General features: G+C 32.4%; 2 protein-coding genes across 2 annotated transcripts; one reads left to right on the top strand and one right to left on the bottom strand.

The window, feature by feature from the left end:
- The first annotated feature begins 1,306 nt into the window (after positions 1-1,306).
- LOC130635431 (uncharacterized) lies at positions 1,307-4,557 on the top strand. Its single transcript, XM_057444761.1, has 5 exons — positions 1,307-1,805; positions 2,098-2,224; positions 2,307-2,339; positions 2,426-2,554; positions 3,908-4,557. Exons 1-5 carry the CDS (start codon positions 1,461-1,463, stop codon positions 4,096-4,098), a joined length of 825 nt encoding a protein of 274 aa, XP_057300744.1. The 5' UTR covers positions 1,307-1,460; the 3' UTR covers positions 4,099-4,557.
- Positions 4,558-5,008: 451 nt separating this feature from the next.
- Positions 5,009-14,853, bottom strand: LOC130635920 (uncharacterized). The gene is made up of 7 exons (XM_057445446.1): positions 13,684-14,853; positions 12,796-13,068; positions 12,004-12,306; positions 11,703-11,816; positions 10,105-10,371; positions 8,986-9,303; positions 5,009-8,758 (listed from the first exon to the last, which is right to left on the bottom strand). Exons 1-7 carry the CDS (start codon positions 13,727-13,729, stop codon positions 8,622-8,624), a joined length of 1,458 nt encoding a protein of 485 aa, XP_057301429.1. The 5' UTR covers positions 13,730-14,853; the 3' UTR covers positions 5,009-8,621.
- Between the last annotated feature and the right edge of the window lie 1,429 nt (positions 14,854-16,282).

Here is a 16,282-nt window from a genome sequence, read left to right as displayed (position 1 = left end):
ACTTTTTAAGTGCAAAACTAAGTTTTTGTGCGTTCCTGTTGTGAATAATTTATAAGAACAAAAGAGAACTATCAATGTAAGCTATTCTTCGTTATCTTTCAGTATTTCTACATTTATTTTGGTTATGCACCATGGTGATTGTGAAACATCACACAGATACAAAAGGTACACATATTGTGGAGATATCTCTCGATAGTTGTCTCTTGATATTCTGTTAAAGTTCGTATTATTGTTCACGATTAACGTCATCCTTGTCATCAATTTCAGGAAAAAACCCTTTATTTAAGAGCGGCTAATCAGGCTTGAAGCTTTTTAACAGTTTTCTAATCAATTCTTACAATTAATTGAAGAAGATGTTACAATCATCACTAGGGAGAAAGTAATTTTAATTACGTTACTGTACCTAAGGTACCAATGGGAATAATACATAATAATAATTAAGAAACTAAATACGAAACTTCTGGAACTAAAACATGGAATTTTAGCCTACAAAACTTTTAGAAGTAGGCCGTTTGCTAGGTATCTTGTTAAAAAAAACATGTATGACATTGTGTTTTTCTTAGTTGAAAAAGAATAAAAACAAACCCATAATTTGTATATGGTCCTAGGGAATTTATCTTTGTTTATAACATATAAAGGTTCTAAAAAAATTGCATGCTAAGGAGGTATTTTTGAATATTCTGAACATGTGTTAAAAGGGTTTACCGTATCCTTAATTAACGTTATACAGATGAAAACTTAAAGTACAAAGTTGGTTGTAAGAAACTATCAGAAATTTCAGATAGGAATCTCTTTCTGTTATTTTAACATATGGCTAGCAATTTAATACTAAACATATTTTCTCCAATTTGATTTTATGTTATATTATGGCTAGTCAAACTATCAGATAAAATTTTGTACATGCTTTGGTAATAGGAATTTCTTTGCGGAAATTTTTTTTCCAATTTATGGTATCCAGGCACAGATCATACGTTCTAAATTTTTGATTCGGTTCAAATGATGAATAATTTATCAAATGAAATTGAAACTAAACCACTCACTAACTTCTCCATTATCGATGCGGCTGATTTTATTGATGCTGCTCCTTGGAGGTCTTGTCATAACAATAACAACACATGATAAATAATTCAATCATTTGATATTTAAAACACTATCAGTAACCATTGTAAGATTATGAAGACGAAACGAAGAAGGCAACAAAGAAAATAAAAAGAAATTCATAGATTAAACTTTAATCTTTTTTATTATTGATCAAACTTTAATTAATTTGTAATCCATAAGGTAGCTAAGTAGCAGTACACTTAAATATACAATGCGTTATTTAGATAACTGAAAGTAAAGTTTCAATACTAAATGGAAAATATCCCGTTGATATTGCTATGACTCTCGGATCGAGTGAAACAAACTTTAAAATTTTACATACTAAACAGGAGTGAAAAGGCAAAGGGTGTTTTACCAAAATGTCGCTGGGGCTATTGTTTTTCATTTTCATGAAAAATGTCGAAGCAAATGTTAAGACAAATATTGTTAATCTTCCCAATAATGTAACAGTTACAACAAAATCAGCAGGCTTCAAAAGACACATGAACGTTTACATTTACGCATACGAACGTATCAGTTCTACTTCGACTGCAAACACCCTAGTGGAATGTGGGAAAACATGCATAAGTATACCGCGATGCCGTGGTTTTAATGCACGCAAAGAACAAACTCCAATTACCTGTGATTTTATGGCTGGTAACTTGGATACAATACATTATTATGTAAAAATGGATTCATTTCAATGGGATTTCTATGAACTCGAGGTAACATTAAATTTCTTATCCTCACCTGGTTTATTTTCCTTGGCTATCCCTTTCTTTCTTGTTTGTTTCTTTAGTTTGTATCTTGTTGCATTTTAACTTTTCACCAGGGTTTTGTATTATTATTTTCATTCTTTAACGGAGAAGTTTGATAGTAAATTTTATATTCGAAAATTATTTCTATTCGCATATTCATTAAGCAAGATATGGATACTTTCTTGGTTTTAACACAACGTGTGAGGTAAAATAATAATGTAACAAAATCAAGTTTATGATCGTAACGTCCTGATTTTAGAACATGTGTACATTGAATCCATTTATTTGTGAGCATGGCAGTGTCTGTATTCCAAATTTTGACAACAACACTTATCATTGTGATTGGTGCTTCCCCCCTTACTATGGTAAACATTGCAATTTAACAGGTGCGTCTGGTTATTACGAAGATTTTGATGCAACTTTTTATTCCAGCATTACTATGATATTTTAAATCATTATATTTTTTAGATGGCGTGATTAGTAATGTACCAATACCAACAGGTTTATTAAGTTTAGAGGTTTTTTTATTTGTTATTCTTTGTCGCAATGTAAGCATAAAGTACAAATCATCATATAAATTTTTATAGACATCTTGTCCGGAAAGAAATTATCTTGCCGCACTTTAAAAAGACATTTTGGTCCGCTGATTCACTACGGAATTTATGAAATTCATCCTTGGCGTGACAGAAGGAAAATTAAAGTTGAATGTTCGTCAGGTACGTTGAGAACATTTCCCTTGTTACTATTATCAACTGCCTTATGCTTCTAGCATTCATTACCAATACTCTTAGTAATAAAATACATCAATATTAATATGTGTGTTTACGTATTTAAATAAACAACTTGTCACACAACTCTCTAAACTGAAATCTTATAGCTAAACAAGTCTCCAACATCGATTAGGGTATCTCACTTTCTCTGTCTCTCTATGTATATTTATATATTTTTTTAAATCACTGAAAGCCTTAAAAACGAAAATCACCACCTAATAACTTCACCTAAAAATAAATAACAAAGGGTGAAAGTTCATGAATAAATTAATAACTACATAAATAAAAATTGTGAATAAGAGAAGAGACGAAAATAGAATGAAGAGTATTCAAGCTGATAAATAACTTTACGCTTTTTAATTAAAAGAAATACTCAACTAAAATTTCAAAGTTAAAATTTTTATAACAAGCCGTGCAAGCCTAAAAATAAATCCAGTGTAAAATAAAACAAATAAGACATAACATATTTTTTTAACACAGTGAGGTTATACAATTCACAAAAGCTAAAGAAGCAAAATAGACATTAACATGTCGTGTTTTCTCTTTAAAGTGACCCCCTAAAGTCAAATAATAAATTTAACCGCCCTTAACGGAAAAGTGAAAAAGTTATTATAAGTGCGACATTTAATAAAGTTGAAACTGAGCGCTCAGGTGGTTATTGGAAAATAAAAGTGTGTACTTCATGTTAGATATATTGCAAATTATATAAATGGATAACATATTTAAAAAAACCCTCAAGTTTTACGCAGTGTGCGATTATCAGCAGTCTTGATGAGATAGACAACATTGTTCTTCTTTCGTCATTTACTTTTTTATACTAAAAATAAAGAACATGTACCGTATATAACCTGCGTGCTAAGTAATTCAAGTTCTTTTTCATTAAGTTAACAGAATTAATTGAGCCAATATAGCGTGAGAAGTGGAAAAAACAATTTTGTTTGGAACTCAAAGTTTGAAGTGCTTTAAAATGACTTTGTAATTGCCTTCTTTTTTAAAGACTCCATTTTATAATTGTTTTTTTTAAGTTGAAAAACTTATTAAGCGCCCAGATTAATGAAGGAAATAGGGTGCAATTGAGGAACAAAGATGTGTTTACTACAGACACATATGCTTTGAACAAATTTTTATAAAACTGTGCTTCGGTCCGATTTTTTCTCTCTTCAGTGGATTCCTTCTTTATTTTAAACTAGTATAAGAGTGAAAAATTAAAGGCCACTTACTTGTCTGTTACGGATAGGGAAGAATTCCAGGAAAATCCAGAGGGAAATAATTCACTAGATGTAATTTTGTGCTTTAAAGATGGAGCAACTTTGATAATGGATCTTAAATCTCAACAAAATGGAGACAACTTTACAACGCTCACAACACTTGATGATCTTGTTCGGAATCAAAGAGTCACAACTTCAGTGTTGAATATGTTTTACAAGCTAACTCGATTCGAGCAATTGGAGTTTGGATGCCGTAGAAATGCAAGTGTGTGGAAGTTCTGATGTTTTGAAATACTTTATTGGTGAATCCAACAGACTGCCAAGTTTTTGCCACACGCAATCTAATAATCTCCAAAACGTCACATGCACCATGGCTTTAAAAAAGAAATGGTCGACAGGCAATGTCCCATTGGAGACTAGAATCTCTAAAGACATTGTTCGATTTGGTGATGCTGCTTTAAGTTTTTCAGACGGAAGATATGGATGTTTCGACCAACCAACAGAGTACATGGCTAATGACTATTATTATATTTGGGCACATTAATTTGTCAACTAACAATTTCTATATTTGGGCAAAGATATGAAAAAGATTATAACATAAACAATTAAGGAAAACAAAGAAATTATTAAAAAATGAAAGTATAATAGGAATATCTGATAAGTTTTTAATTGTTTTTGTTTTAAGTTATATGACTTCACAGCAGCCTTGTGACAATACTGCGAAAAAAATTGTTTTCCAATTAAAGTTAAGGAGAATAATGAAGTGAACTTATTTTTATTTTGTTTTAAATTATAAAGCTATATATATCCACGCATAATATGTTTAGAAGAAGTTGAAAAATTGTTTGAAAGGTACATAATTGTATATATTCGTAGTACGCATAGCACACAAATGTATATGATAAAGCCATAATAATCACTGCAATATTTAAATGTTAACCAGTGAAAAAAAATTATACCTACCGTAAAAAAACCGCACATGTACGTTTTTGCATGTTGATGTGAACATACTTCATTTTTATTCCAAAATCACCTGTTTTTTTCTTTTGTATACAAAAATATATAATAAACTAGTTGTTAGTCCGTGGAAAAATCAAAAACTGTCCTTTATTATATATCACATTTCGTGTTTCCGTTACGGGACGCGGTAACCTTTTTGAACAAACAGAATACGGCTATTATTAAAGAGACTCGGTATTTTAACATTCAATGTGAAGAAGAAACGCAAACGGCATGTGGCAAAGCGCTGCAACGCAAGAAACTGCGTCTTCCATTGCGAATTTAGCTTTACGCAGGGTTGTCCTAAGCCAACCTTGACCCTTGGACTCTTGTGTTAAGCGTAAGTTCTTGATTATAAAAATGTGTGATCAAATAAATCTTAACAAATCTACAACTAAAGGATACTATACATGTTTCAGGCTTTCTATTAGAAAAACTGAAAGTGGAAAAACGCGCAAGAATAGGAAATTAAGCGAGTACTTACTAAGTATGAAGCTTGATTGTTTTTCTTACGATATCTTTCTGAAAGCGTGTCGGTAACTGAAAAGAATCCTGGCTGATCGAGAAACATTCTTCAAAGAGTATATTTATCGCAGCCGCTGTAACATGTGTGGTAAGTGTGAAGAGGTGGGTATATCTAGGTGTAGCACTCGCTTAATTTGTTATTCCTTTTCATTTCATTCGTAAGCTGGGTAAGTGACACGGCAAGGTAAATATATAGGCGCCAAAAAGCCGGTTTTATGTAGGAACGAAGAAATCGACTCATGAGTAACAGTAGACGCTTCAACCGTAATATAATACAACATCATCTATACATAATGTACAACAGTAAAAAGATTGTATTATAACATATTTGTAGCATATTTCCATATTTTCCTGTCCCGAAAATTATTTCAGCTTCTTTTTCACGTAAGCAGACTGTCTTGGAATTGACACCTTTGCGGCGCAAAGTCTGGTACTTCCTTTTCGTAGTACTTTCGTAGTACTTTCGTAGTACTTTCCGCCAAAAACCGCTAGATTGTAATGTATTGTAATTTAGCGCTAGATTTTAATGCTTCTCGTTTAGCCAGAATTTTTCTCACTTATCCCGTTTACGGATGAATTGAGGAAGAAGTGATTTTACTCGCAGCATACATTTCTTCGTTTCCTATCAACTTCCGGCGACCAGTCATGCACAGAGCGTGAAAAGCGCGGAAAGCGCTGATTTTCTTATGTCGGTGATTACAGTGCTTTCCTTCAGCGTTCGATCGATGACGTCCATGGAATAATCCACTTCGATAAAAAACAACGGAAAAATTTAATTTTAGAATTTTAGGAACAAGGATAAAATTCAGCACTATTTTGTTCTTACTCTTGGGATTTTTTGTTTCAAATTCTAAAATTCATGTGAAACTGTGGTGTTTTTGTCATTCATACAGGTCTATGGGCATGTTCAATATATAATTGCGCCTATAAATGTTATTTCTCAGCAGAATTATAATAAGACAGACTCGATAAAAATCACAGCAATCCCGCATGCTGGATTATCAGAGATGTACTATAATTTTTTAACCAAAACTAAAAAATTCGGGTTCACTAGAGGGGCAGGAATAAACACTATACCTATATTGTTATTACAAATTCAACACATCAAAATTGCTCCAATAAAGGCTTCTTTTTGACAGAAATTATTTATTATAGAAACGGGGGTTTATTTCATATTCTATTTACAGGGGGAGTGAGTGTTTATTAGATACGGGTGTATAATAGAAACTGCCGTGTATTAGAGGCTTAACCGCGTCATTGGTGTGAAAAAAACCATTGCAAACAAAATGCAATTATTCATATTTCATAATCACACAAAATGTGGAATCAATTGAGCAATTCTATTAAATTTTTTATGGGTTCTGCGGATAAAGAACTAATTTAGACATTTTTCTCGAAAAAAGCATGGGTCTTTCCTTAAGTACAATTGAGCTTACTTCCCTCTTTGGCAAAAAATTCTGAAATAAGTGATAAAAACAAATTCAAATGCCGAATGACGAATACCATGCTTTACTTATAATACACCAGATATCGGTAAGATAATGCCTGAAGGTTAACGTCCAATTCAATACTCTAACCCGTTTAAGGCGCACGCGTCAAAGTGCTAAGTAATGCGCAATATATAAGAACGCTTTTGCCAGTTTAGACGCACGACCAAGTAGCAGTTGAGTGCCAGCCCAAATACGGTATACTCACCTGTACTCTCATCTATTGATTATTTGACTGTCCAGTAAGTAAGCTACCGTAGTTGTATGGCCTTATATGCGGATTATGCTCCCTCTTTCATCAAACTTTGGGAGTAATTTAATTAAGTCTCGTTTGTTGGAGGAAATTGTTTGATAATTTTTTCTAGGTAAAACAATTTTAATATTTTGTTGGACTTTGCTGAGCTTGGTCAGGTAAATTATAAAGTCAAAGTTCGTCAAAGTACATGATCTTATATATTTTTTTCGGTATGGTTTCAGACTCTACACAAAAGATATAACGCGTTATATAACAAATTTCACCAAATTTTCTTTTGGGTATGCAATGCTGATGTCAGAAAAACCCCTAAGACAAACTAAATTTTCCATTGTTCTTCTGCCTAAGTGGATTTTCACCCTGACATTACCGACAAGTCTTGTATACTGAGAGCCATATTGTGTCCGTGACAGGCATAGTGAGCAAACTCTGCAAACGATTGAAGCACTACACAAGATTAAGAACGGGTTGAGATTATTCTAAAATAATTGTTTTGTTTTTTTACGGTTTTTGCTTACGTCAGTTAAATTTGTCCTTAAAGATTCGTTAAAAGCAGACGATCTTGCACATTACTTGGATTAGCATTTCAGGTTTTATACAACAAAGTCAACAAGAACTTTTTTCATTGTCTCTATGCCGCAGTGCATTTTCCTACTGCCAAAACGACTAGAAACAAACGCAGCAGCTGTTACAGCATAATTAGTTGTATAGGGTATAATTAACAGAATCAATTTATGAATGTTCTTGAAACAACAATGCACTACCTTGAGTTTATAATAAAACATTTGAAAGACATAGTGAGGCGAGAAGAACGGGAAGTCATAAACTATAGTCAATATCATAAACAGTGTGAAAATATATGGGTTAAAAGGTCTCCACCGTATAACTAGCCGTACCTGCACGTACCGTATAATTATCTTATATTGGCTAACTATCCTTTTACAGGCTAATTATCTGTTCTTTCTATCTGTTAACTTTATTCACAAATATAGTCTCCAATTTTTTCACATTTTAGGCATTGGAACCCGTCAAAATTAAACGTTGAGATTCGTCTATACCACTAGAATAAAGTACATGATTCCGTTGCTGTGTAGCTAACACAATAAATTATAATGTTACTTACAGGGCCAAAATACGTCAATTCCAGAACCTGTGTGTTTCACAGCTAATAAAAATCTTACTAACCTACCACTAAAATTAATCACACGCTGTCTTTTCTGGGCACTTGCACTCGTGTAAACAAAACAAAAATTTAATAACAGTTTTCTCACTAGTTGAGAAAAAAGTTTAAACGAAGGGTTTAAATTTTGCTTCATTGACTGCGTTATTGACTAGATCAAACATATCCTACGCCAAATTTGTATTCAGGACCGAAAGAAGAAAGATTTTTTGTGTTGAACTTTCTAATTGCCGTAATTTGCTGTAATGTTTTTTAACCGAGAACTAACTAATTGTTATATAGTGTCTTATAGTGAAAAATAATTAAATGTTTACAAAAATCTAATGTAAATCAGGATAGGAAGTAACGTGACAGCTCCTCCTCAATAATCATCATTGTAGCATTTTCTGAAACACCAAATTGTTATCATGGAAAGTGCTGATGAAATTGCGAAAACTATCCCAGTAATTGCACGGTCACTCATTCCAGATTTTTCGTTATTGCATGGTGTTACCGTAGCTATAAAAAGGCACAAATTAGTAAATGGCCTCTTACTAAAAACTCCATATGGATATCACGTGAACGTCATTAATATTACGTCCTTTCGGAATTCATAGTTTACAATGCAAAAGGATCTTCCTCTATTCACTTGCGTAATAATCATTTCGAAATAAAATTTTAATTCACAAATTTATGCTACATCTACATGTAGCACTACGAGAGTAAATCAACGGAAAAATACATACGTTTTTTATAAGATGGTGTTGTGTAAATATAATACATTGACGGTCCTTCTAATTTGGCCTCGTTTGTAACGTAAATAGTAATTTTATAAGTTGTATCCGCCAACTGTTTCTCCGCGGTGTACGATGTAACAAGCGTTTCTCTGGTTGTGCAATTCATGGAGATATTACTTTTGATATTGTACCGACATAGTTTATTACAATAAACGGTAAAGCGGCCACCACCATCTTCTAATGGAGGCAAATATTCGATCAGCATCTTAAAAGTATTTCCCACAGAGATTCGAACAGCACTGATGTTTCTGACGGGCCCTGGTGTCACTAGAAGAAGAGTTGGATAAAAATGTAAAACTAATTCCTGATCTACTACGCACAATGTACTACAACTTCTTTAAAACCTCCGTGAGATCTTGTCATCCTTTATCATTATTGGAAAAAGATGTAATACCTTCTTTTTAAAATTTACGTAAGAGTATAAACTGTTTTTTCGTATGCCTAAATCAAAAATTAAGTTTAAAATTTGAAAAAAAACTCGATGTAGTAGCTCCTTATATTTATCCTTATTCCGTATTCGCTAGTAGAAATTGTTCTTTAATCACTTTTTTGCTGTAGCTTAATTTGAAGGCAAAATGTATTTTAAAACATATCTTATAATAAGCATAAGGATATTTAAGTTCACAGGTTCAAAAAGAGTAATTTCTTAGAAGTTTTACCCAGTCTTGCTGAATCCTTCTGGGTGTGTTTTTATGATTTGTCTAATGTGTGACACATTCTGTTCTATATCCTTACACAGAATAACTTAATTAACCCCAGTCTAAATTTGGTTTGTTTAATATAAATTTCTTTTTGTCACAATTTCTCTAAAGATAAACACGGAAACGTTTTATCTTATCCATATAGCTCATAAGCATATTGTCAGCCTGATTGTAGTTATGGGAACATTTTTACGAATAGACGAGAGTAACTGACGTTGTATTGATTAAGATCATAACGCATACAATAATAATATAAACTCACCGCTGATAACCTGTGTTGAATTAAATTATAATAGCACGTTGTTTTAATCAATGCGCGAGAGTATTAAAATCTTAAAAAAAATTAAGGTCAGTAATTCTTTCTTACCCAGCTTTGGTAACGTAAAGTTGATCCATTCAGTAGGATTTGATTTACCAACATAATTTTCCGCGTATAGTTGAACTTGATAACTAGTTCCATTTTGTAGATCTGATATTCTTTTATAGACACTCTGTAAAACATACGTTTTGATGTAACCACCTTGCTTGAGAGTAAGTGTGTAGTTGATTGCACGAAAATTGTACTTCCATGAAAATTCTACAGTGTGGTAGTTTCGAACGGTAACCTCAAATCCGGCAATCTTTCCAGGTGAAACTGTAATATAAACCGAATGAAAATTTTGATTTGCAAACAACTCCTTGGACAACCTCGTCCCCAGGACTTGTTAGGATTTTTATATTGGGACGGCCTGAACAATCCCCTGGCTCTGGCTAGTCACATGATGACAAAATCCCCATGTATAATGGGTATATTGAAAATAATTATTGTCCCGCCTATTCAACGCACACGTTAAACATATACACAGGCAGTCGAGAACATCAATTAAATTAATAATTAAATGTTTTGCTCTTGGCGAGTTGTAATTTTAGTAGCGCAAAATGCTAAAATGTGATTTTTAGAACACAACTAAAATATTTTTTTCTTCTGCATATTGTTTCTAGTGCCCTATAGAAATAAACATCATCTCTAATACTTAAACCTGTTTTCAACCAATTATTCTTAACATTCATGTTGGTGAAATACTTTCAAAATATTTTTTTTTCTGTTTACCTTTAATATGGAAAAAATGTTATTTTTTTAAATCCTTATTCATAAGATCAAAACCAAACTAAACGCAACACCTTCAACAACCAGTTCAAAGTTCTTGAAGTTTGATTTTTTCTCGCCACACAATTTTGCCTCTAATATAACTCGTTGGGCGGGTTTTAATTATGCGAGTTTTTACAGGCACTCACATTTGTCACGTCACTGGCCACGGCCAGGGACTTATTCTGGTCGTTAAAATAAAAAAAACATAACAAGGGCTGGGGACGAGGTTGCTACTTGCGCTAAAGATACGACGTCAGTAGTTTTTCCGTAGCGTTCTGAAAAGAAGGTAAAAACAGCAATAATATATCTGTTATGTATTTACTGGTGGTACACACTTTATTTCCTTAATAGTAATTGTCGATGTGAAAAAAGATTTTTTTTAAGCACGAGAAATGATGTTATAATTAAAGAAATATGCGAATATCTTTTGTTAATAAAAAATATAATTAACACTTTATAACTCCATGTTCAGGTTAGATAAGAAAAGGAAATAACCAGGATTTTCTGTGATTTATAGACAATTTCGTGCCCCGTTGAAGGAAGACAGGACGGAATTAAAAGATCTAAAACCTGAGTATTTCAACCAATCAATCGATTGACAGAAATAGTTATTTAAAAGTATATATTGTTAAAATAAATGAATTGCTCCTCTCTTTATATTTTTGTGCAAAATAAGGAAGACATTTATTATTTTACCTAACCAAAAACGGGTTAATTTGCTATGAAACATTTTACCTTGTTGTTCTTTAATAACTCGAAGACACGAAGAAAACTACAACATGCAACAGCAAGCTAAACTGAAAGTTTAAATAATCAGTCCTGGACTAGCTACTTACAACAATTGATTTTTTCATCCGACAAATCTCCACAATCGTCTATATTGTTGCAATGTTGAGAATTTCGGATACACCTACGAATATTCACGCATGCCCAGCCATGCTTACATTTCCCTAAAATAGAAAAATCAAATGGCAGCTACATATTAAGTCAATTGTCTTGAAATACAAAGAAATATCGAGATATTTCCTAGTCTCTTTGGTGCCATTTGGCTCCACATTTGCAAAATCTAGCCATTAAAATTACAACAGTGAACGTGTACCCCATAACTACTTATGGACTTATAATTTCATTACTTACTTTTGAAATCTACAATAGCTCCTGCAAAATGACTTTTTCTAAAAAAGGTATTGTCAGCTTCACATGTGTACCAACCAACATCAGCTTCTCTTATATTGTAAATCCTTAAATTTGCGATAGCAAATGTTTTTGTATGGACGGTAAAAGATAATTGCTGTCTCACATTGTTTGTGATGACAGTACTATTGTGCTTCCATGTAACCATAGCAGGTAGTGGATCTGCTCGTATAACACAGTTTACTGAGAAGATTACTGAATCATACGTTGCTGATACATTCTTAACGGAGCCAAATATAGACAAATCTAGGATGAAATAAATATTAAATGGTTCAACCAATAATTTAGTTATCAATAACAATGTATGTTTAAGAGACAAACGACTAAAATATACAACGGAGTTTCCATTTCAGTTAGACACAAATTTATTCCTCTGCAGATTTCATGTTACATTACAGAGCATTTAGTCGTTTAGTTATGTAGTGACAACGGTATATATAATAAGTATGAACACCCTTCCTCCATAGCAACGTACTTACAAATTGGCTCAAGTACAAAGGAGGGTGATACAGTTAACTAGATGTATTCCATGTACATGCTATGATCTCAAAGATGATCTAACGGACCTAATCAACGCAACGAACGGTATTAAATATTAATTTAACGAACAAAAAAAATGAAATGATCAATGACAGATAGTATGGAAATTAACCAAATGGCATCAAATGTAACATACGGCAAATTGCATTTACAACGTCATTTCAAGGAAAAATCGATAAACATTTTATTACTTACAAAAAACACGTAAATAGGCAGTATTGCTTTCCACCACTGTCCTGTCACCATTCAACGAAGCACAAAAATAATTCCCTTCATGAAAGTGTTCAATTTTGTTGATAAATAACGTATTATTCTTGTACACATTGCAGAAAAACGTAGTACAATCCACTGTTTTTCCATTGTGAAACCAGGTGATGTTGACAGTCAGGCTTGTTACACAATCTAGACTGACAGTATCACCTTCAGTCACATTTGTGTCCTCTGGTGACATGCTAACAAGGGATGAAGCTATAAAAGACACAAACAAAATATAAGGTTTTTTCATGTGAAGTTCAGTTAGTAGCAACCCCAAGAACTTGGCATACTAGTCCTGTAATAAAATTATATCAAGTTCATAATTTCTTTATGGCAGCTCATATGCTAGAACTTAAAAAAAGTCACAATGTCGAGCTTCCAATACATTACTGGTATATTCTATTCTTTGAGAAACTTTCATCATGTGGCAAAACCACATGTTTTGTAAAGAGTGAACAATCTTTTTTTACATAAGGGAATGTTAAAACTTTTTCTCGCTTTTATGACATTTTTTGCATTCTTTCGTTAGAGTTACATTTTGTAACATATTAAAGCAAAATAAGCACTGTTTCTAAAACCACAAAATAAAAGTTTGTTAAACATAATCAACCCCGTTTTCAAATTTTTCGTATGCTTATTAAAAAACAAAACAAAAGTCATGTCATCTTTTATTCTTAAGTTTGACGTCCCTGGCAAAAACACAATACTTTACAGGATAAACGCTTTTGTAGATTAATTAAGTGGCGTTAATTCGTTATAGGTGCCTAACTTAATGTGGGCCCAAATTGGCACTTGTCACCTGAGATAAAGATAAAAGAATAAATGTACCTGAAACACAAACACAAAATATTGTCAACAAAACGATAAACTTCATGATAATCTTTCTTCTTCCACTCAATGCTATTTTAAAACAAAGTTTTACTTTTTGCTAACAACTAAACTGTAACTTGCGAATAAATAGAAAATTGGTAAAATAAGTAACTGAGCAACTGTAAAATCGTCCCTTAAAAATAAAACCATAAGATTTTATACTTCCGTCGATCAATTCATATAAACCCGATTATTCAATAAGTCAATAAAATCATTGTAGTTATAAAATATTTGAAATAATGCTTAATTAAAAGAAATTCAAGACGGTAATTTAGAACTTAGAGATAAATAAGCATCGTTCAGTTTTATTGTGCAGTAATTAAAATGTGCTGTCGAAAGGTTTCTATCCCTCTGGTGACAAACAATAATCCATTGTTTTATCTCTGATCCTGCAAAAAAAGCTTTGCATATTTTGGTTTTGATTTTAATTATCTGGTCCATTATATCAATATGCCTGGCGATAATTGTGCTATACTTGGATGCATTACTTTAAGAAGAAACAAAGAACTGATTTTTTTAAGAACAACTACTAAACAACGTAGCCAATAAGAAATGGAGACAGGAGCTCATCAACATTATAACCAAAGATAAAGTCATCGACGATCAACTGAAAAAATTTATTGCATTGTGAAAGTTCATTTTTCACCTGGACAGATTTGGGCATATCCTACGAGTAAAACTTTGACAGATCTGCCACAGAAAATTTTAATGGTGAAACAACAACTTCATTAATCAATTAAGCATTTTTATTCAGAAACGTGGAGACCACAATGCACTGCAAAACCTTTTACTGCCATCAAAACCAATCACTGCATACAAAAATTTTATTGATTTTTGTCAACGCATTGCAAAATTATTATTGAGTAGCTGTTGGCACATAGACATACAAAACAATTTAGTTATTATCACTTGTACAATATCAGACCACATCCTACCTAAATTTGAAATATTCGTTCATGAATCCTTGTGATTTTCACTGAGAATGGTGAATTATACCGAATGATCATGAAATTTACACATCTATTGAGAAAACATTTCTCAACGTTACCCTTTCTAACTTCATAACAAAACTTGGCAACTATCAGTTATGCATTGTTTTACTGTACCAGATTGTTCCAATTGTAGAGAATGTCGTTTAAATAGCATGACATTTCAAAGAAAATTAACTACTGAAATCCCAACAAAATTCACTGAAGACTAATCTTTTTTAAGATCAATATTATCGATTAAATATGCCAGCTCCTTACATTGCCTACAAAAAGTAATCCTGTTTCAAGTGTATTACACATTTTTTTTTTAGATGATTCAAATGATCTACTATAAAAAAATAAAATAAAGCAATTTAAACAAGTCAAGTTAAAGGCACCAATTAATTTCACATCACCGGAACCTAAAATTAACTACCTAAGGGTATCGGTTAGGTTCCAAGTAGCCTGCAATGAGTTAGCAGAAATGAAAAGTGCATCGAAGTCAGTGCTGAAATGGTTAACCGTAAAATGATTAATTATTTAGTAACACTATTTACCAGTTTTGACAAAAAAGATGTACCCACCTGTCATGAAATTATTTTTAGAAAAGCAGCAGAAACATATTCAGTCCTCTTGCATAAAAAGTGCCATCCAGTGATCATAAAGTTCTGTTTAATTCTTGTCAGTTAAATCTTCAGCTTATTCTAATTTGAGATACCATCCTAAGAGGGGTACTGCTATGCTGGTTTTCCCTAGTTCGCGTACACTCCGTGATTATCGAAATAATATATATACGACTTATTCAAAAAATGAATCCACAAATTATTCAAGGTCTAGCCAAGGAAACTACTGAATGTTCAGAGATTCAGTATATTATAATACCTTTTGATGAAATGAAAATTTAGAAAGATTTACTATGGGAAAAATACACAAGTGAGATTATTGGTTTTGCTGACATTTACACAAATTTTGCAACATTGAAAGCGGTTAAAGAACTGGCCATTCATGCTCTTGTTTTGTGATAAAAAGTCAATTCTCTTTCCTACAACATTGCCACGTTTGCTACTACTGGTGTAACATCATATTATATTATGCCTATTCTCGGAACAGCCGTTCTCTATCTTCAGTAAATAAATTTAAAATTCATAGCTGCTACTGCTGATGTTGCTTCACCAAACAGACCCTTCTTCAGAACGCATAATTTTCGGGGAAAGAAGTTATGTATCGCACCTTAAACATTTACCGTTAACAGTTGCCGATGTACCACACCTAATCACAACATGTTTGAGCTATTTATTACAAGTGGAATAGTGGATTTTATATTGTATGAAGCCATGTTTCACAACTCTATTATAAAGGTCTTGAAGGTGCCTTGAAATAAGTTCATAAATTAACAAGTGATCACATCTAGTTGACACTCTTTTCCTTATAGGAAATTTTGCCTTGCTGCACAAGTTGTTAGTAAAATAGTTGGTAACATTTTAAATAATAATTTTGGTCTACCTGATTTTTTGACTATTTAAATGTAAAGAACACAGTTAAACATGAATTGAATAGGTAAACCATTTTTAAAATCCTATGACTCTGTT

The sequence above is a fragment of the Hydractinia symbiolongicarpus genome, chromosome 3 (assembly GCF_029227915.1).
Source record: "Hydractinia symbiolongicarpus strain clone_291-10 chromosome 3, HSymV2.1, whole genome shotgun sequence".
Classification (NCBI taxonomy): Eukaryota; Metazoa; Cnidaria; class Hydrozoa; order Anthoathecata; family Hydractiniidae; genus Hydractinia; species Hydractinia symbiolongicarpus.
The sequence above is the reverse complement of the archived record's forward strand: the minus strand, read 5'-3'. Positions and strand labels throughout refer to the sequence as shown.